Raw genomic sequence first — 22,010 nt, forward strand, 5'->3', positions numbered from 1 at the left:
ACCTGTAAAATATGAATAACAATAGTACCTACCTAGTGAGGTTAAATGAGATAATGTATGCAGATAATAAAAGTCCCTTGCCTATAGTGTTTAATAAACATCAACATATAGTATTATGAGTATTGTATCCAGTGCTGAGTTTGCTTTATTAATAAAAGGACTTTTGTGCTCACTCATGCCCAGTTTGTGGTACATTTGCCTTGGTCTTGAGGCACTTTTGTTCATGATTTGTTCACAGTAAGTATCTGCCAGTGTGATACTGGCATTGCTGTTTTTCCTTTCTAAGTGTACCATCCTATATTTATTCCTGCTATTGAGCCTCTTTCTCCTCCAGTTTTTCTATCAACCAAAGATTTTTTTTTTTTTCGAGTAGATGCTGTGACACAAAGGATATGAACAAGCCTCATATCTTTGTTAACATATTCTATCTCTGAGCTTTAACAATTAATGCCTTTCCTGGATTCATTGTGTATCTAGGTTTTCAGAAAGCTGCTATAGCCACAAAATTCTTTGATCCCTGTTTCCTCAATAACAATATATTGAAATGTAGCATGTATTCCCCAGATCATCTGATTATGACCCTGATTTGATCCCCTCTCATTGGCAATAATTTGGAAGGGAAGGGGAGGGTGCTAGCCAGAAACAGACCTTGGGCCTCCCAAATCACAGCTGGGGGCTCTTTAGTTTGGCCTGACTCCCTCTCTTTCTTCCACCATCCTGGGGTTTGGAACCACCCACCTACACAGGCGGCTTCTCTTTGTGGTCACAGCAGTGAAAAAGGAGTCATCCCTGCATCTATCCTTCCAGCCTCACCAGGATCAGAGTCCCATATGTAGCTGAGTACATTCGATCTGTGGTTAGTTGGCTCAGGTATAATTTACAACCAATTCTTTGCACAGACAACTTATTTTTTCTAGATAGTGTCTGTGGTGGTTTGGAGTTTTATACCCCAGAAAAACCTGTTATCAATCTTAAGCCATTCCTGTGGGTACGAACCTACTGCAAATAGGACCTTTTGATGAAGTTACTTCAGTTGAGGTGTGGCTCAATTGAATCAGGATGGGTCTTAACCCTATGAACTGAAGGCTTTATAGAGAAGGCCACAGAGAGGGAAATTGGACACAGAGAGAGAAGCCCCAGGGAGTAGCCAGAAGCGGAAAGTCAACAGAACCTGGAAAAGAAAGAAGACGCCACCATGTGACGCAAAAGCCAAGGAACCCCAAAGATTGACTGCTAGTCAGAAGATACCAACCCTGGGAGGAAGCTGGCCTTCTAGCCTCTGAAACCCTGAGCCCAGTATATTCCTGTTGTTAAGCAAACCCATGGTAAGTATTTGCTTTGGCAGCTTGGAAACGAAAACAGTGTGTTAATGTAGACTTGAATCAAACAAGTGCTTTATTGAAGTTGGCAGGAATCTTGAATTTCAGCACTGCCATCTGTGCGGAATATTCTCACCTTTCTTACCTCTCTCCTGCCCTCTCCTACAATTCTGTTCTCCCCTTTGTTGTCCAGCCTGTCTATTATTTTTGTTTGCTCAGACTGCCTTTTTCCATTCATTTGGGGGAATTGCCCCTCGTCCATTTTGTGTGGTTCTGGAGGGGGTGCCAATTATAAGATCTCTTCTACTCTCTTCTTTGGGGTGCAGATGTGACATTAACTCAATCAGCTTCTCTCTCCCATGGTTTATGTGGTAAATGCATGGTTAACTTCACAGGAAACTACCAAACTGTTTTCCAAAATGGTCATACATTTTTTACATTGCCACTAGCCATGGATGAGACAGGACCAGCTATATAATTTGCCAGGCCCAGTGCAAATGCAATGTAGGGTTCCTTGTTTCCAAAGCAGAAAATACAAAGCTTTTCACCGAGAATGATGACCTAGAAAGAAAGAGAAAGATTAGGCAACCCCATGGTTCCTTTTTCTGTCTGTCCTTTCTTATTCATCAATAAGCTGAAGGTAGAGTGTTGGTAGAATGTGTGTATTGAAAAGTGAAATAAAAGTTGAGCTAGTTTCGTTCACTGGTTCCACTGTTCCTGAAACAATAAAATACATGTACATGTACAAACTATGAAATCCAAATTAAGTAATTTCAGTGATTCCATATACAAGTTACAGGCTCTTATATTTGAATTTAAAACTGGTATTGCACAATATAAAGATGAACAGTAAAATTCCTGCTAATAATTAATAGCATGAATAGCAAATAAGAAACATCATGACAAGTCAAGAGAGAGATTGTAGAAGAAAAAATCTTTGTATTTTTTAAAATTTGGATCTGCTGCCAAATAAGTCAGAATTCTTCTGAGTCTTAAAGGTGTTTGCCTAAAATAAATACACAAACTTAAATAATCATTTTGCAACAAAGCATTCTAATAAGGAAGCAAATTGAAGGAGAAACCTCAAACGTTAATTACAAAATGCATTATTTTCCTGACAGTGGAGTTGTGTCATCAGATAACCCAGTCCACTGATGAACTTTCAACATTATAGTGTCAGTGTCAGGAAATTTGAATGAAAATTGATGAGGTTTATTTTTAGTATTTCAGTTCTAGCTCTGTTTGGGAAACAGCAGCACAGACATGAATATGAATTACACCTTCCTATTCTCTGCTCCCAGAATGCATATGGATAAGCTGAGTTTAGACCAACAGAAGGTGAAGTATAAGCAAATAAGAGCAAAACCTTGATGACCTTCACCTAATGGAGCATTATCTGGATTTTTCTGACTGTCACCACAGCCTGGAGCTCTGTGTGTGACTCAGATAAACTCAGTTCCAGTGAGCTCAGTGGGGCTCAGCTTGGGGCTTGGTGGCCTATAGAGATGGACACCCACATTATTTCTGAAGAGGCCACTGGGAGGGGCGAATGTGGGACTGCTCAGGTTTCCTTCCTTCTGAGCACCACAGGGTCAGGCTTCCCAGTTCCTAGTTCCTGGGCGGCTCTTCGGTGGGAAATGGCTCTAGGCCTGGGGACTCAACTCTCCAGGTGCTTTGCGTATCCTCTACTTTTGCCTTGTGGTTCTTTCTCACTTTTCAGGGAGGTAGTGTGGGTGTGCCTGCCCAATGGCTGCTGCCAGAACTGTGCTGCCCCATTGCCACTGAATTCCTAGTCCTCGAGGTGCCTTTGAGGGGACTGACATTTAACAACCAGAGCAGAACACCCAGATTACGCCCTACCCACAGTGATAGGCCCAGCTCACCCTCTCATCCTGCCGCCATGATGTCAACAGGAATCTACAGACTGTCTTTCCATCTAACCTTTATCTCAATTCTACTCATCTTGTCGAAAATCTCTGCCTTTTCCAGGAAGCCACCTTGTTTACCCAATAGAAGCTGTTCTCACTTAAAAAATTAAACATATGTATGTATGTATTTATCTATCTACCTATTACTACTGTCATATAGTCAGAGCCACAGAGTGTATTGCTATGTTGTTCTTCATTTCATGAGTGTCCTTTTTATCACTCCAGTTATAATGCAAGATCCTTGCAGATAAGTTAGCACAGAGTTGGACACATATCAGACCCTCAGCACATGCTTTGAAATCCATAGATCCCCTCCTTTGGGTTGATGCACTGAGCTTTCAGGGAACCCCTATCTTATTAATATCCCCAAAGCTATTTTAATTACCAACACTTCAGAATGATTTAAGTTTTTATACAAGTCAGTACCTAGTCATTCTTTTAGTGGGCGCTGACGACATGAGAGGGAGAATTGCTTCCTTGTCCAATTTTGATGGCAAATTGATGTGCAGCAACCCCAGCTGAGATGGGCATGGTGACAGAGGCTGTAACTGCTCAGGGTTGAAGATCTTGGTCATGCCACTCAGGAAGGCACTGGCACCAGCAGAGGTGCTAGCTGAGAGTGAGAAGATTCTAGAATGGATAGTTAGAGGAGGGAGATGATGAGTATCAGTGATGGCTCTGAAAACAGGTGCAGCCATGGAGACTTTATTTCAACTCCATTAACCTTCCCCAGAAAGAGAGGCCAACCAGAATCCTGTAGGAGTTGATGTCGGAACTGACATCAAGAAGTGGATCCAAGTGGTGTAAAGGGTTTATTTAAAATATTTCTTTGGTGGCCATTTTGATGTACCACTGAGCTCTGCCTTCAGGAAGGAAGGTCTTATTGCCCTAGTTGCTGCCAGAAAGCACTCAGCCACCAGCACCCTTCTCAGCTGGAGAGAGGTGCCTCAGCCAAGATCACATCTCCTTCCCTAGGTGGCCACATTCAATGACTGATGGTGATGGAGGCCCAGCTCCCTTGTCCCAACTTGGGATGGCACTGAATGGGCACCCAATCTTCAGAACTCTCTGTAGGGTCGGCTACTCAGCTTAACTTCTACATCTGCCCAGTTCTGCTTCCTTGTCCTCCCTTCCCTTCCATCGGTGTTGGCCCTATGAACACTGCTATGCTTGCCTAGTAAACACGAATCTCCACGTAGAGTCTGTCTTCAGGGCAATCCAACCCGTAACAATGGAGGAATCTCACCAACACTATGCTGAGCAAAAGAAAACAGGCACAAAATACATACTCTGTAATTCCATTTCTAGAGTGAGAGGTATCAGATCAGTGGTTGCCTGGGGAGGGGAGTATAGTGGGGATTTGTTGGAAAAGGCTCAAAGGGAGTGTTATTTAGGGTGATGGAAATGTTTATATCTTTTTAGGGTGGTGCTTAACACTGGTGGATACATTTTTTAAAAACTTATTAAATTATACACTTAAAATAGACATTTTATTGTATGTAAATTATATTGCAATAAAGTTAATTAAAATGTTTATTTTTCTCACAAATTAAGGAGCACAGAATTAGGCCATCTTGTACTGATGTGATCCTCAGAAACTCCATGGGACTCAGATCCTCTGTTTTCCTGCTCAGCTGTCCTCAGGCATAGCTTTACCCCTCCTGGCACAGGGTGGCTGCCACACTGCCAAGTCAGTGTTTAGGCAGGAAGGCGAGGACAAAAGGTGTATTCCAGATAAGTCTTTCTCCTATTCTGAAAGCCCCCTCCAGTAACTGTGCTAGAACTGAATGATGGGGCTACCTGTGGCTAGCTGAGACTCTGGGGAGGTGAGTTTTTAAGCTGAGTATATTGGTGCCCCAAATCAAATTAGGGTTCTTTTAGTAAAGGAAAAAGGATATTAGGTAAGCTGCAAAAAGTGTCTGTCATACTTTCCCTTACCAGCAGTTTTGGGCTAGAGACTAAAATCTGGGGCAAATTTCATTTTCCAGTAAGATGTGTAGGGATCCTATAAAAAATTCCAACTTTCCTCCTTTCCTAGGGCTACATTTCCCTGAAGTTGAAGCAACTCAGAATTAAGAAGCTGAAAGATCAAAGCAGTCAGGTCCAAAAGGGCCAGCTAACAAGGCACCAGGGAGCCTTCAGTCTTGCAGCTAGTGAATTCATTCAACTTTATCCTTTATTTATGAATATAGACTCCATAAGTCATTTGGTGAGAAAGCAGAGTGCTCAGGATGTTGGATGAGGGTCCTAAAACCCATAGGATATGAGAAAGAGGTAAAAGAAATTGGTAAGGAAACTTCTTACCCCAAGCCATTATCCGGTCCCAGACCTCATGCTCTGTGATTCTTTTCCTCTTTCACTGCCCTCCAACCCTTCTGTCCCCAGACACAGAACATCCTCATCTCACAGCACTTGCATTTGCTGTTTCTTCTGCTTGGAATACTCTTCGCCATCTGTTCTGGTTTGCTAACGCTTAAGTTATGCAAAATATCAGAAATGGACTGGCTTTTATAAAGAGGGTTTATTTGGTTACAAATTTATAGTCTGGAAGTCCATGAAAATGTCCAAATTAAGGCATCAACAATAGGGTACATTCCTTGAAGAATGGCCAATGGCATCCAGAAAACCTCTGTTAGCTGTTCTAGTTGCAAAACAGTTTTCCCCTAGTATGTTTTTCTCTAAGTGTCTGGAGATATTCTCTTAGTTTCTCCCAGGCAAACTCTGGGCTAGCAAAAGTCTGCTTCAACAGCTGCCTCCAAAATGTCTCTCAGCTGCAGTCTGTCTGAGCTTTTATAGGGCTCCAGTGATTTAATTAAGACCTATGCTGAATGGGTGGGGTAACACCTCCATGGAAATAATCTAATCAAAGGTATTACCCACAGTTGGGTGGGTCACATCTCCATGGAAACACACAATCAAAAGGTCACACCCTAATCACAAAGAGTAATAAATATGTTCCTACAAGATTGCATTAAAGAATATAGCTTTTTCTGGGGAACATAATATATCCAAACTGGCACACCATCGCTTCCCATATTTCAGATTCAGCTCAAATATCATCTCAGAGATTTTCCCTGCTCATCTCATAAAACTCACCATCTGGTAAACATCTTTTTCATTATCCTGATTTATATTCTCCATAGCACTTGCCACTTTCTGAAATTATCTTATTTCTTATCTCTCTCCCTCAGGGCTAGAAAAAAATCTTCAGAAGAGCTAAACTCTGAAAACATTGTAGAGTTCCTCCATTACAATTCAAAAAAAATTTCTAAAATATAAAGTATGTGTATGAAGGTCCAACTAGTTCTAATTCCCCCTCCGTAATTACTAGTTAGATGATTCAAAAATCATTTTGGTGCCCCTGATTTGGTAGTGCTCAAGCCCCTGCTAAGACTGCCTGCTGGATTATCTGCCTGCTTCCTTCACTGGAAAGCATTATGGGAGAGGGAGCCTGACCTGGCTCACTGATCACTGCATCCCTGGAGCCTACAATAGCACCTACACATGATATGTGCTCAATGTGTTGGATTAATGAATAAAAGGGAAATCTTCTAGCTGTCTTCAAGTATTTTAAGAACTTCATGTGGTACGTGTGTGACTGGGGCATGGGGTAGGGGTTTCTTCTTCTGGGCATCTTATGGGAACTGCTGGGACTGAACATAATAAATAGTTTTCTGACATTCACAGTTGAGCAACATTATACTTGGCAGCCTTGTGAAGTAGTGAACTCTCCATCAGGAGAAGTACTGAGCATCTAGATGAGCAGGTTAGAAAGAGGTGTTAGAAAGGGGATTCCTCTTTTGAGAAAGGAGTTGGAAAAGATGACTGGGTATTAGAATGTGGTTAAAAGGGAAAATTTTAGATTAAATTTTTAAAAAAACCAACCACATAAGACTGTAGAACACAAACAGTGAACCCTAATGTAAGCTATGGACTATAGTTAATAGTAAAATTATAATATTGTTCCATCAATTGTAACAAAGATACCACACTAATATAAAGTGTTAATAATAGGAAAAACTGTATGTGTGTGAGGTGGGGTATACGGGAACTCTATGTTTTATGCATGATATTTCTGTAAACTTACAACTTCTCTAACAGAAAAAATTTAAAAAGAAAAGATGACTGGAGTATGCAGAAAAAAGGCCCCCAAAGATGTCCACATCCTGTGGATATATTAATTTACAAGGCAAAAGGGAATTTGTGGGTGTGATTGAATTAAGGATTTTGAAATGGGAGATTATCCTGGATTATCAGGGTGGGCCAATATAATCATATGGCTGTTTAAAATCAGAGAATCTTTCCCAGTTGAGTCCAGAGTCAGAGGAAGATGCGAAGAATGGACACAGAGATGCAATGTTGCTGGCTTTGAAGATGGAGGAGGGGACCACAAACCAAGGAATGCAAGCTGCCTCTAGAAGCTGGAAAAGGCAAGGAAATGACACACCCCTTAGAGCCTCCAGAAAGGAATGCAGCCCTGTCAACACATTGATTTTAGACCAGTGAGATCTGTGTTGGACTTCTGACCTACAGACCTGTAAAGGTAGTAATTCTGTGTTGCTTTAATCCACCATGGTTTTGGTAATTTGTTACAGCAGTGATATAAAACTACCACAATGGAGAGGAACCTAAGATGGCGGCATAGAGAGGCATGGAAGACTGTTAGTCCCCCCCGGAACAATTCATAAATGACCAAAAAACTAGTAAATAACCTGGAATAACTGTGGGGAGACAAACATGACCATCCATTCATCATCCACCAACCTGAATTGGGAGGAATGCCCGAGATCGCAGCATAAAATCTATAGTAAAAACTGCGGACCCGTGCTGAGAGCTGAGAGCCAAGAGCCCCTCCCTCATGGAAACCTCGCGGTGCTAGAGAACAGCACTCTCCAAATAAGCGAGTGGACCTCAGCCCAGCTCCAACTGGGGTTTTAATAGTAACCGCTCAATACAGACAGTGAATCCCCAACAAGCACACAGAGGCTTTTGGTGACAACTGACCTTAGGAGGGTTGGGGCACATATCTGTCTCAGGATGGGGAGCCCAGAGGATTGGGTGCTATCTCTGGCTGATGGATGAATCTGGGAGCTTTCTGTCCCTTTCTCTCTCTGTGGGGAAAACCTCAGCCATTTTCAGCCCACAGCGCTTTGCAGTAAAGAAAGCCTCAGCCATTTTAAAATCAAAACACTTTGATCAGCAGAGGCAGAGAAACAAAGAACTTATTGATATTCAGATGACCTCTCTGGAGGGGGCACAGCTTCCCAAGAGGAAAGGGAGGGGCCAGCTCTACTGCCTGCCTTACCAGAACCAGACCCCAAAGCCTGGGGGAGGAGAGCCCTTACACCAGCCAGTGACAGGCTGACAGGTGCACCTGCCAGGCAGAAAAGCACAGTTGTGTCAACCCTCTAAGAAAAACCATCAGGGAAACCGGATACTGAATATTTCTTCCTTCTGTGACCTGAACCTGTTTTCGTCTGGGAAAACCCAATTGGGGTGGCCTAGGAGGTCAGATGCCTAGACAAAAGAAAACTACAACCTACAGTAAGAAAAACAAAGTTATGGCCCAGTCAAAGGAACAAACTTACACTTCAACTGAGATACAGGAATTTAAACAACTAATGCTAAATCAATTCAAAAAATTTAGAGAAGATTTCGCATAAGAAGCTGTAAAGAAAACACTGGGCATACATAAGGCAGAAATCAAAAGTTCAAAAAAACAAATAGTAGAATCTATGGAAATGAAAGGCACAACACAAGAGACGAAAGACACAATGGAAACATACAACAGCAGATCTCAAGAGGCAGAAGAAAACACTCAGGAACTGGAGAACAAAACACCTGAAAGCCTACACGCAAAGGAGCAGATGGAGAAAAGAATGAAAAAATATGAGCAACGTCTCCGGGAACTTAAGGACGAAACAAAGTACAAGAATGTACGTATCACTGGTGTCCCAGAAGGAGAAGAGAAGGGAAAAGGGGCCGAAGCAATAATAGAGGAAATAATCAATGAAAACTTCCCATCTCTTATGAAAGACATAAAATTACAAATCCAAGAAGCACAGCGTACTCCAAACAGAATAGATCTGAATAGGCCTACGCCAAGACACTTAATAATCAGATTATCAAATGTCAAAGACAAAGAGAGAATCCTGAAAGCAGCAAGAGAAAAGCAATCCATCACATACAAAGGAAGCTTAATAAGACTATGTGCAGATCTCTCAGCAGAAACCATGGAGGCAAGAAGGAAGTGGTGTGATATATTTAAGATACTGAAAGAGAAAAACCACCAACCAAGAATCCTGTACCCAGCAAAGCTGTCAAATATGAGACAGAGTTCAAAATATTTTCTGACAAACAGACAATGAGAGACTTTGTGAACAAGACACCCGCCCTACAGGAAATACTAAAGGGAGCACTACAGAGTGATAGGAGAAGACAGGAGTGTGTGGTTTGGAACACAATTTTGGGGGATGGTAGCACAGTAATGTAAGTACACTGAACAAAGATAACTGTGAATACGGTCAAGAAAGGAAGGTTGGGAGGATGTGAGGCACCAGAAGAAAGGAGGAAAGATAAAGACTGGGACTGTGTAACTTGGTGAAATCTAGAGTGTTCAACAATTGTGATAAAATGTACAAATATGTTCTTTTACAAGGGAGAACAAGCAAACATCAACCTTGCAAGGTGTTAACAATGGGGAGGCATTGGGGGAGGGATGCAATCAACATAAACTAGACACTGTAACTAACAGAATCATTGTATTATGCTTCCTTTAATGTAACAAAGGTGATATACCAAGGTAAATGCAGATAAGAGGGGGGGATAGGGGAGACATATTAGACACTTGACATTGGTGGTGTTGTCTGACTCCTTACTCTACTTTGATTTAAGGTTATTTTTCCTTTTGCTGCTTCCTAGCTGTCATTTTTTTTCCCTCTTTCTTTTGCCTCTCTACCTACTTTGACTCTCCCTCCTGCCTTGTGGAAGAAATGTAGATGCTCTTATATAGATAGTGGTGAAGGTGGTGAACACATAAATATGTAACCATACAGAGAACCATCGATTGTTTACTTAGAATGGAATGTATGGTGTGTGAACAAAACCATCTTAAAAAAAAAAAAAATGGGTTGATGACAAAACTTTAAGGGCAATATACTGAGTGAAGTAAGCCAGACACATAAGGATAAATATTGCAGGGTCTCACTGATAGGAACTAATTATAATATGTAAACTTATAGACATGAAATATAAGGTACCAAGATATAGGACGAGGCTTAAAAATGGGGAGTGGTAGCTTAGTATGAGCAGAATGTTCAACTAGGATGAATTTAAATGTTTGGAAATGAACAGAGGCGTCGGTAGCAAGATATGAGAATAATTAACAGTGTCGAATGGTGTGTGATTGAGGTGGAAAGGGGAAACTCAGAGTCAAATATGTCACCAGAAGGAAAGTTGGAGGTCAAAAGATGGGAATGTATAGAACTGAATCCTATGGTGGGCAATGTCCATGATTAACTGTACAAATATTAGAAATCTCTTCCATGAACCAGAACAAATGTATGACAATACAATTAGAAGTTAATAATAGAGGGACATATAGGGAAGAAATATATACCTATTGCAAACTATTTACTACAGTTAGTAGTATTTCAACCTTCTTTCATAAACAGTAACAAATGTACTATACCAACACTACGAGTCAACAATTGAGGGGGGTTGGTTAGGGATATGGGAGGATTTGAGTTTCTTTTCCTTTTCTTTTCTTTTTCATCTTTCACTTTATTTCTTGTCAGAGTAATGAAAAGTTTCTAAAAATTGAACAAGAATTAAGTGTGGTGATGGATGCACAGCTATGTGAGGGTGCCGGGGGCAAATGATTGTGCACTTTGGATCTTTGGATGATTGTATGGTATCTGAACAATCCCAATTAAAAAAAAGGGAAAAAACAACAAAAAAACAACAAACAAAAAACAAAACTACCACAATGATCTTTAAGGTTAATTTCCAACTTTAAGATTCCATAATGCTAAAGTCAGAGATTGGATTAGAGCCAAGAAGACATTTCCAAATTGATGGCAATTAAATACAGAGATGGTTTATCAAGTAGGTCATGAAATCCTGATCTCCAAGTAGCTTAAAAATGAGATTAATGAATCTAGCTTGTATAGCAGTCAGTGTAAAGTTCTATCACCCAAGAATCCTGGGGATGAGCTAAATAAATTCCTACCCCCAGGATTTTATAAAAGGAGCCTAGAAGCTGAAGGAGACAGTATTTCTATCCCAATGGGACCAACTGCCTTTAAATGGAAACAACTTCCCTTCTGAAAGCTTTCAGGGTTTGGGGTGAAAACGTCCAAATCAAAGCAACTTAATTTGGTATTTTCTATTTGGTAAGAAATACAAAATTTCACATGAACATATAGATACATAAAGAAAGTAGCCATTGATATTATGTACAAACTGAGCCTGTCATCTGCCTTCATCAAAGGGCTGTTACACCAGGAAGCATTTTGATTATATCTGGAATTTAAGGAAACACCCTCCCATTCAGGGGAGTGCAGACTTTGAGTCTCCAAACCGATTTGCACATAACTGGAACTCTCTTTAGGAACGTGTCCGGACTTGCCAAACCACAGCCCCAGAGAGAGGGAGAGTAGCCGACAGATTTAATTCAAAACTTCCCGTCTCCACTTCTGTGTGTCACCTGCCTCTGGCTTCAAAGACATCAACACAGTTGCCTTAAGCAGTGACTAGAACATCCTGCTCCTTTTGGTTATGTTTATTTTGGAAAGTAAAACGTAAATCCAGCTGGACAGCTGATAATTCCAGGAGTCACTACTCCGCCTGGTGTGATGAAAGCGCTCTCTGGAAAAAGTGATTCCCTCTTGTCTCAAAGGTCAGCTTCCTTTCCAGCGTGGCTCAATGAAGTCCTTGTCTGTGTCTGTGTCAGGAGAGGGGGTGGAGGTTCAGGGTGGTCTCCCTTGCCATCATCAGCATTTCCCCTCTGCCCTCCTGAACCGACCAGGTTACCCTTTTAGAAACCAGTTCCGCCCTGGCGAGACCACTGAGGAGCTGCTGCATCTGCGGACCGTCAGGCATGGCTGTGACCGTGGGTGCCTGCAAATGACCAGACCAGCTACACTCCCGGGATTCCTTCACTGTTAGGGCTGGAAGGGATCCCTACATAAATAAGTCCAACCCCATTTGGTCCGGATGAGAAACTGAAGCCCGGAATCCGTTCCGGAGCGCCTTATACTTCAGGGCACTGTGGTCCAAACTGGCTGCAAACAGGACTGAAGCTAAACATTTCCGAGAGGCGCAGCAGCCTGGTTGAGGACGCCGCCTCTGAAGCCCAAGAAATCAGGGTTTGAATTCTAACTTTGGCACTCACTGCCCATGTAACCTTGGGCAAATTACTTAACCATGAACCTCCCCACCACGTCACCGAATAAGCTTCCAGACCTCTGCCTAATAGTCTAGAGGGGGACCCCAAGAAGAACTGGGATTTATTTTCAACCAGCTCATCAGAATGGGGGCAGGGAAGACGAGGTGCTTTGTAGCTCAGAGGAGTCAGAAATGAAGTTGAAATACCGAAACTTAAGGGGCGGGCTGCTTTTGCACACCTGGGCTCGCGGGCTGACGCTGTTACCAGTTACATCAGACACCCCGACAACTCGTACGCCGCGACACCCAAGCCTGTCGGCCTTGCCTGCCCATCTGGTCTTGCCCCTTCTTGTGCCGCCGTAATTTTCCAAGCCCTTTCCCTCTTTACTCGTCTCCTACCACGGTCCCAGTCCGAAGACGGGCGTCCTCCACTCCCCAAGGCTGGGACGTGCCGTGCTCGCGCCCGCGGCCCCGCGGGAGGAGGGACAGGAGGGCGCCAGGGCGACCCCAGCCCCGTGTGCCAGGAGCCCGCGGCGAAGGCCGAGCACCCGCCAGCCAGCGCGTGAGAAGGGGAGCGGCGCGAGGGGCGCAGCGGCCGGGTGTCTGCGCGGGGCGGGGCCGGGGTCCTGGATGCTTTCCGCCCTGCCCTCCCTCTCCGCGCTCGCGTCCCGCCACCGCGAGCAAAACAGATCGCCGCCGAGCGCGCGACGGCGGCGGGGAGGGGCCCGATCCGTACCCGTCTGGCGCAGGCGGGCGCGCGCGCTCGTGGCACTGCGTCTGGTTGCGTGTGTGGTACAGCGTGTGTCCGCGCGTGCGCTGCACACATGCATTCAGAGCAAATAGGTGCAGAACGCACGAGTCAGGGTGGCGCCGGGGGGCGCAAGGCCACTTGGGTGCCGTGGGCGGAGCTTCGCTGGGAGCGCAGGTGCCCCCTGGGCGGCCTTAGCACACAGGGCGTCCTGGCCCCTGGGCCACACCAGCGCCCCGCGGCCGGAGCGACCACCTGCAAGGAGTAGCAGACGCACGCATTCACCCAGTGGTCTGGACTTTTCTACCTATTCAACGCTGGTTGTCCACACAGCGTTTCAAATACTGCCCTCCAAAGCTGTCATTAAAAACAAAACTTTGGAAATCTTCCTCTACAGTGTGTAGATGACTCTCTGAAGCATTCTTTGCAGCCTTGAGTAATGAAAAATTGAAATGGAAGCTTCAGTAAATGGCTTGATTTCTTATCCCTAGTTAAAACCCGCCATTGGCTTCTCCACTGCATTTAGGACAAAATCTAAAATCCTTACAGGGTCTCCAGTCGCTGCGTGATCTGTCCCAGTGGTTCCGTCTAAAGCCAGGCAGCCTCTCCCACGGTGCCCCGGTCACATGATCTGTTTACAGTCCTTGGGGGGGGGGGGCGGCAAATTTCCCTTAGGCCTTAAAGATTCCTCTCCCACCCTTTCTGCCTACCTAGTTTTCATCCTTTAGATTTTAGCTTAAATGTCACCTGCCAGGAAAGTCTTTCAACGTATGCTTTTTAAAGAAGTATTTTTGTGTTCAATTTTTAAATATCTATCTGTGCTAGCTCAGATGTGGCCCTCTCTCTCTAATTAAGCCACCTCGGCCGGTGATCTCACTGCCCTCCCCCCTACGTGGGACCCGACTCCCAGGGGTGTAAAGCTCCCTGGCAACGCAGGATATGACTCCCGGGATGAATCTGGACCCAGCATTTCCCGGGATGAATCTGGACCCAGCATTGTGGGGTTGAGAACATCTTCTTGACCACAAGGGGGACGATGTGAAATGAAACAAAATAAAGCTTCAGTGGCTGAGAGATTTCAAATGGAGTCGAGAGGTCACTCTGGTGGACATTCTTACACACTTTTAGACAATACTTTTTAGGTTTTAATGTATTGGAATAGCTAGAAGTAAATACCTGAAACTATCAAGTTCATATATATATATATATATCTGTGCAAGACTGTAAGTTTCGTAAGGTCAGGGCCATGTCTCTTTTGCCAGTTACTGCATTTTCTGATCCCAGCACAGTGCCCAGGACACAGTGGATATACCCTAAATATTTACTGAAAAAGAAAATTTCCCAAGATGTAATGATAGACCCTTGATTTGGGGAAGTCACAATTTGACTTATAGGAAACAAATTTAGAGTCATGTTCTCCAAATTTTTTTGATGGTACATTAGTTTAACAGTATATATGCACACTTATGTATTTATAAACTATGAAAATGTAACATATGCTCATATATTTCATTTATTATTATGCACACACCAACTAAGAAATTTAAAAAGCTAAGATTAAAATAATAGCTATAAATAAAAGTTCTACAGTTTTTTTTTTTCCTGCCTTGCCTTTTGGAGCTTACTAGGTAGTTTGTGGGAAGAGAGCTGCCCTCTACTGGTAGAAGGTGGGAAAGGACATTTGCTTTGGGTTGCCTGCACTCTGCAGGATTGGATAGGCCTGCTATTTTGTGGACTATGGGCTTGTGTACTCAGTATTCAAAGGCTACGTTATTTTCATTCATGGGAAATGTCAGGGAAGGCATTATTTATAGCCAGCACATCCTCGTTAAGAGGCAGAGATACTCCTAGTGTGCAGTAGTAATGGATCAGGAAAACATTCAAGCATCCACAAGCAAAAGTGACTCAAAACTTCAAGTGTCCCTCTCGGTAACATTGTGGTCAAAACTTGTTAAAGGGAAAATAATGAGTTAACTGTTGTCATGTTTCAAGTCTTAACAAATATCCCCCTTTGAAGACAATCGAACTATTTTACTGTAGTTTTTGATAGTGGGATATTCTCTGTGAACTTTTAAGCCTGAAAGGTTTTTAGATCAAAAGTCTGACAGATTTAGATTAGAAAAAATTATGTATTTTTGATGGAATAGTTCCATGTAAGAACAAATTTTGAAATGCCTTTATGCAGGGGTGAGGTGGAGGATATCATAATATGGTCCTAAGAACACATTACACATCTGTGAATGAATTCCCAGCAAGGCTAGCTACAACATCTGTGAGAACTACAAGTGAAAAGTACAGCACAGAACATAGTCAAATGTGGAATAGTTTACTAAGCTGCCAATTGTGTAGATGAATAATTCAATTGCTATTATTTTGACTCCAAATTTTGTTTTTTTTTTTTTTGCTACATGACCAACATATTCAATTTTACCCTTTCAGTTTTATGTCTGCCCAAACTAATTTGTTTGAGGCTCTTTCTTAAGTCTGCCCTATCTTCAAGTTGCTCAAAGTCTATTAGGGATCTAGGAAAGGAGACAAACGAGGATCAGCAAATAAGACTCCTCATTTGTCACCTTGTCTCCCAAATACACTCACCAGCAAATATACACAAATGCCCCAGGAATGTCTAGACAGGGTGGGGAAAAGAGGGATGAAAGACAAAGTAGAATTGCTTTCGATGAACCATTGATGTGGGGCTCTTCACATCTGACAGAAGACTACATTACAGATCATGGTATAGTATTTCCCTAATTTGGCTCCATGAAAAATGTTAGGCAAGAAATTAATGCAACCACCATATTCAAAGGGCTCAGATCTCCCAGAATTCCAATCCAAAGCCCACACCCAACTCCAGCAACCATATCCCTTTGCCTATTCAAGGTCACCAAAAGAATTTCTTTTTGGATCCTTACATGGGTCATATGGGATACCAAGTTACAGAGTTTCTGAAAATCACAGATTACTTATTAATTACAAATAGAAGAAGGTGCTGTTATAAAGGAGAAATTGGAGGACACTATTTTAACTAGAAGATCAACTTATCATCAATGATAGGGCAGACTGATATTTCAGGCCCTTGATGTGATACACTGAGGAGAACAAAACCTGTCCTATATAGTATTCTTGCTAAAAATGTTTAATCTGAGCCTAATTTGAGTATACAACTAGACCCATTGTAAGGGACATTCTTTCATATAGTAGGTTGAAACTCTTCAAAAATGTCAGTGTCATGAAAAACAAAAAAGAAATGTGGAGGAAATGTTCTAGATCAAAGAGACTAAATATGTTGTTTGATCCTTGATTGGATCTTGGATCAGGAAGAAAATATGCAGCTACCAAAGATATTATTGGGGCAATTAGGAAATTTGAATAGAGACTGTATATTAGAGAATATTATTCCACAAACACTAGATTTCTTGAGATAGATAACAGTATTATGGACATGTCTGAGAGCATGCCTGATCTTAGGGGACACACAGGGAAATTTTCACGGGTGAAGTGTGGTGATGTCTGTTAACTATTTCAAATGGTTTAGCATTCGCTCTCTTTAGGTATGTAGATAGAGATAGTGCAAATATGGCAAATGTTAATAACTGCCAAATCTAGGTGAAAGATACATAGATGTTGTACTACTCTTTCAGCCTTTCAGTAGATTTGAAATCTTTCAAAATAAAATATTGGGAAAAAAAATCAGTCCCGAATCTGTCCAGTTCTCCCACCTCCATAGCTGCAATCCTGGGCCAAGCCCCTGTTGTTTCTCATCTGCATGACTGCAATAGCTTCCTACCTCTCCTTGCTTCTGTCCTCGGCCCCTCTAGTTTATTCCTCATGCAGTGGCCAAGTTGATGCTGTCATGGCTAAGTCATCTCTCCTCTGCTTAGAACCCTGCAGTGGTGTCCGTTTGCTCAGAATAAAAACCAAAAGTCCTCCCATGCTGTGCACTGCTCTCCCTGTCACTTCTCTGGCTTTTTCTCCTTCTAAGAGAAGCCTTCTTTGACTCTGCTCAACTCCTGTGCTTTATTTTCCTCCATAGTCCTAATCTCCATCTAACATCCCAAACATTTTACTCTTTTTAATTTGTATTTTCTTATTAATTACAGAATGTAAGCTCCACTAGTGAGGGATATTTGCCTGTTTTGTTCCCTGCTGTATCCCCAGAATCTTGAACATTGCCAGCACTGAGTAGATATTTAATGAATATGTATTTGAATGAGTAGATGAATGAAAACAGCCTACCTATCTTCTGGCCATAAAGCCTTGCTCACTAGGGACTTCAAGTCAATCCAAGGAGCTGGTGATTACACCCTTTCCCTTTATTCCCCATCTTATTCCCTCTCCATTGATTAAAACAAACAATCAAACAAAACTCTCCACCACCTCCTCATTCTGACAAGAGCAGCCCCCATCCCTGGCAATCATGTGAAGTCATACACATTATACATGGTTGGGAAACAGTTTATTCACATTCTGATTTGTCAAACAACCATATTCTGACTTCCAAGCAGGGCTCAGAGAGGACATTCCAATACTACTGCTGGCAGAGATGTGGGCAAGCTCTACCATGGCAATAAAACAAACAAACATCCACAGTATTTCAGAACCTTTTATTCACTGCCACATTGTCATCCAATCTGAACAAGAGGAAAGCAACTTGTCCCTAATGGCCCTTTCTATGATTAACGTGTTTGCTGCAAGTGGTGTGACTTAAAAAAATTGGAGCTGAGGGAGCTAACTCTTTTTGTTCCAAGAAGTTCTGATTTCTTATTTGCAATGAACCCATGAAAAATTCACTTTTCAGATTTAACAAGGGAGGCAGAGCTTGCACACATGGGGTGATGATGGTGATCGAGAGCAAGCTGCTTCCTAGAGTGTGGAGCACAGCCTTTGCCCCACTGAGAGATATTCCAATCTCGAGCCCCGCAGGTACGTGTAGATGGTGCTGGGAAACTCCTCCTCTGACTACAGGAAGAAATGAGAAGAGTGTTGCATATGTGTGCGGTTTACCTGTTAAGGATGAGGGACAGGAAGGGTAGGACAAATGTAAATCACTGTTTGGTACAAGGGCTGTCAAATTCTTTTGTCCATTTGTAGCAGATAGCTTTATGAAGCCATCCATCATTTATGTGATTTCTTCCTCTCGTGAACTATACAAGGCACTTATCACTATAAGTTATACTTATTTGTTCATTAATTCAACAAAAACATATTAAGCACCTTCTACTTGCTGGATCCAAAAATGAACAATAAAGCACAATTTATGCCCTTGAGGATATCTAGCCTGGCCTGGCAGTCAGACATGTATACTGATAAATCCCACCTTAGCATGGTCATAGTAATAGTATATTCTGGCAATTCTACTTTTAGGTATCTACACAGAGAAAGTGAAAACAGGGTCACAAAGAGATACTTGTATACCAGTGTTTATAGCAGCATTATTCATAATAGCCCAAAGCTGGAAACAACCCAAGTGTCCATCAACAAATGAATGGATAAACCAAATCTGGCACATACACACAATAGAATATTATCCAGCCATAGGAAAGAATGAAAATCTAAGATACGATACAATGTGAAAGAACCCTGAAAACATGATGGTTAGTAAAATAAGCAAGACACATAAGGACAAATATTGTATGATGTCACCTAGATGTCCAGAAATAGCATATTCACGGAGGCAGAAAGTAGATTAGATGGGGATGGGAGGAGGGGGGGAAAGGGGAGCATATGTTAGGTGGATACTGAGTGTTTGTAAATAAAATTAATAAGAAAAGATAAGGGTAGGTGTGAAGTGCGACAGGGGCCCAGAGGAGGTGGGGGGATCAGGGAAGACTGCAGGAAGGAGGTGACATGGGTGTAGGCATTTGCCAGGGGAGGGAAATGTTACAGACAGTGCTGCCAGCGTCAGCGGAGGATGGGCTCGGCATGCTCAGGCGATGCCGGCTCCTGGATCCCAGTGCCCCCAGATCCTCACATCAAAGAACGGAGTGGCAGGAGAGAAGGCCAGGGAAGGGCTCAGATGCTGTATTTGAGACTCAGTACTTGATACTGTCAGCCACAGGGAGCCAGAGAGAGGCTTTGAATCCAGGGAAGATGGCTTAGGCAGTGTAGCAGCCCCTGGCCTGAGCAAAGCAGGCCTGTGGACCTTGGCGCACAGCAGTCTGTGTGACTTCAGCAGCTAATGTTTAACCTATCACCTCTGCAGACCAGTAGAGAGAAAATGGTAAATTAACCTTAAAATGTAACTTTAAAACGGCAAGTAGGCTGGAGGTGAGAAACTCTTGGTCTCACAAAGAAGCAAGATGTAAATGTAAAGTCAGACCTCCTGCCATGAAATGTTAATCTAGTTTACCTGCTTCCTGACTCCCTAAAATGTTATCACTCTTGTGGTTATCTACAAAGCCCCATCCTATGATCCTCCTCTCCTTCCTGCAACAACCTGCCTCCCCATATCACAAGATCCTGTTCCTGGGTCTATGCGCTCCCACTCTTAGGAATGTCTTTGTCTTAAACCCTTATGACTGGCTCCACCAACCTCTTTAATTGTGTGGTCAGCTTCCCTGCGAATGCGGTACCTGTCCGGTGTGATAGAGTCGTTATGATCTCTACACCGACTTCCCACCCTGTAGGTAAGCCGTGAATAAAAGCTCCTGTCTCAGAACGTGTCCAGTGTCTTCTTTAGTCTTTCGGCTGGCAAAGCCCTCACAGGCTGCAACAGGCAGCATGTGGAAGACAGACCAGAGGCAGAAAAGGCAGCTGGGCTGAATTGTAGTGACTGTCTTCTGTTGTTGGTTTGTTTGATTTTGCTTTTTTTGGTGGATCAAAAGACTTGAGGATCAAATAGGACCCCAGGAGCAACCTCTAGGGGAGGTGGGTTTTCAGCCTCAATGAACAAAGGTGGGGTGAGGAGAGAGATGTCCTAGGGGGGCTGTGGGGACAGGACCAGGAGATCAGCAATGTCTGGTGGTGACTTTCAAGGTGTTCCCTATTCTGTTCCCATTACTCTTTATTAGCCCTAAGCCTTCAATAAACCCTACACTTCAAGATAACTTTGTATCTGATGAATTTTTTTAACAGGGGGAGATCCCTGTGCCTTTGAGGGAGTGAGGCTGAGCGGCAGGGAGCTGCCCCAGCCCGTTGGAGAAACCCAGAGGACCCGGCAGTCCCTAGAGCACCTGCTGGTAACTGGGTACCCTAGAAACCCAAGGACTTGACAACACCTGGGATACCCTAACACCATGCTAATTCACTTCCTTTAGTTATTTCAGTAACAATCTTGAAATGCACCAGAAAGGCCCAATGTTATTACTTCTGCATACTCAGTGATTTTGACTATTTCTGTTGGGCACTTTTATTTGCATTGACTCATGTATAGTTAAAACGTGAAGGTTTTAATGTTTTCATTTTAGAAAATACATAGATATTATCTGCACAGCTTGATGAGTATGTCTTTGACTTTTTACTTACTTGTTTTGATATATTCCTTGGCAAATTGTAAGTTGACTGCTTCTTGATGTTTTTATTTGAATATTTTAGGTCTCTTTGTATGCAGTGCCCTAGAAATACAGTAGCCTGGAGAAAGACCAACACCCATGCCTTGCTGTTTGTGTATTCTTTAGGTTAATGAGCAGGATCTAGCCACGTGATACTGGTTGGGGGCTGCACAGAAGAGCAAACCACAGGTTTCCCATGTCCAGGCAATCTGCTAGTGACTGGCACAGGGTTTTTGGCCAAGGGGCTCCTGGAACAGGCCTCAGAAGCTTCCCACCCTGGATGGTGTTGATTGAAAGAAAGCTTACAGCTACCCTCATGGTCTGCTCTGGCTTCTCCCTCTCCAACCCACTTTAGGAAACAGGGCAATTCTGGAGCCCCCAAGCAGAGCAGAGGACGTTTGTGACTGACGTGGTTCCCTTGGTGGCTTCCCAGCCAGATCAAGCTGAACTAAGCATCCCTTTTACGTTAGGGAAGCTTTGACCCCGGCCCACAAGTGTCCCTCCTGAACACCAGGGAGGCATTTTGTATAGTGTTGGGGATTGAACTGTGTCCCCCCCAAAAGACATGATCAAGTTCTAACCCCTGGTCCTGAGGGGTGAATCCATTTGTAAGTAAGTAGGGCCTTTGAAGGCATTATTTATTAGTCAAGGTGTGGACTCATCTGTGAATAGGATCTTCAAAGATCCTATTCAGATGGGCCCAAACTGAATCAGGTGGTCAGCAAAAGACAGGAGTCAGTGGAAACTAGAGGAGCAGACAGACAGACAGACAGACACACACACACACACACACACACACACACAGAGAGAGAGAGAGAGAGAGAGAGAGAGAGAGAGAGAGAGAGATCACCATGTGATGGAGGTCTGCTGGCACGGTACAGAGTCCGAGAGACAGCCAGCCCTGCCAATACCCTCATGTTGGATTTCCAGCCTCCAAGACGTGAGACAATCAATTCCTGTTGTTAAGCTGACCAGTGTGTGGTATTTGTCTCAGCAGCCCTGGCACACTGAGACACACTTTGCCACGAGGCTGGACAAGATCTGTAGGAAGGAACATACCTGCTCCTCCTCAACTATCACTCTGCTTGTCACTGTTTTACTCTTAATTTTTCTTTTTGTTCTAGAGAAGAAAATAAAC

General features: G+C 43.1%; 1 protein-coding gene and 1 long non-coding RNA gene across 2 annotated transcripts in view; one reads left to right on the plus strand and one right to left on the minus strand.

Annotated features, from left to right (window-relative positions):
• Positions 1–1,260: 1,260 nt before the first annotated feature.
• On the minus strand, positions 1,261–13,358 carry LOC119507048. The gene is made up of 3 exons (XR_005211113.1): positions 12,874–13,358; positions 3,674–3,877; positions 1,261–1,880 (listed from the first exon to the last, which is right to left on the minus strand). It is a non-coding gene; the product is annotated as an uncharacterized LOC119507048 (long non-coding RNA).
• Positions 13,359–18,217: 4,859 nt separating this feature from the next.
• The window catches only part of LOC119506768 (phospholipid-transporting ATPase IB-like), a 32,131-nt gene continuing 28,338 nt past the window's right edge, over positions 18,218–22,010 (plus strand). The window contains exons 1-2 of the mRNA XM_037799891.1: positions 18,218–18,305; positions 20,457–20,560. Of these exons, the coding sequence (XP_037655819.1) occupies positions 18,218–18,305; positions 20,457–20,560 (192 nt within the window). The remainder of the gene's footprint in view (positions 18,306–20,456; positions 20,561–22,010) is intronic.

This window comes from Choloepus didactylus, chromosome 12 (genome assembly GCF_015220235.1).
Source record: "Choloepus didactylus isolate mChoDid1 chromosome 12, mChoDid1.pri, whole genome shotgun sequence".
NCBI lineage: Eukaryota > Metazoa > Chordata > Mammalia > Pilosa > Megalonychidae > Choloepus > Choloepus didactylus.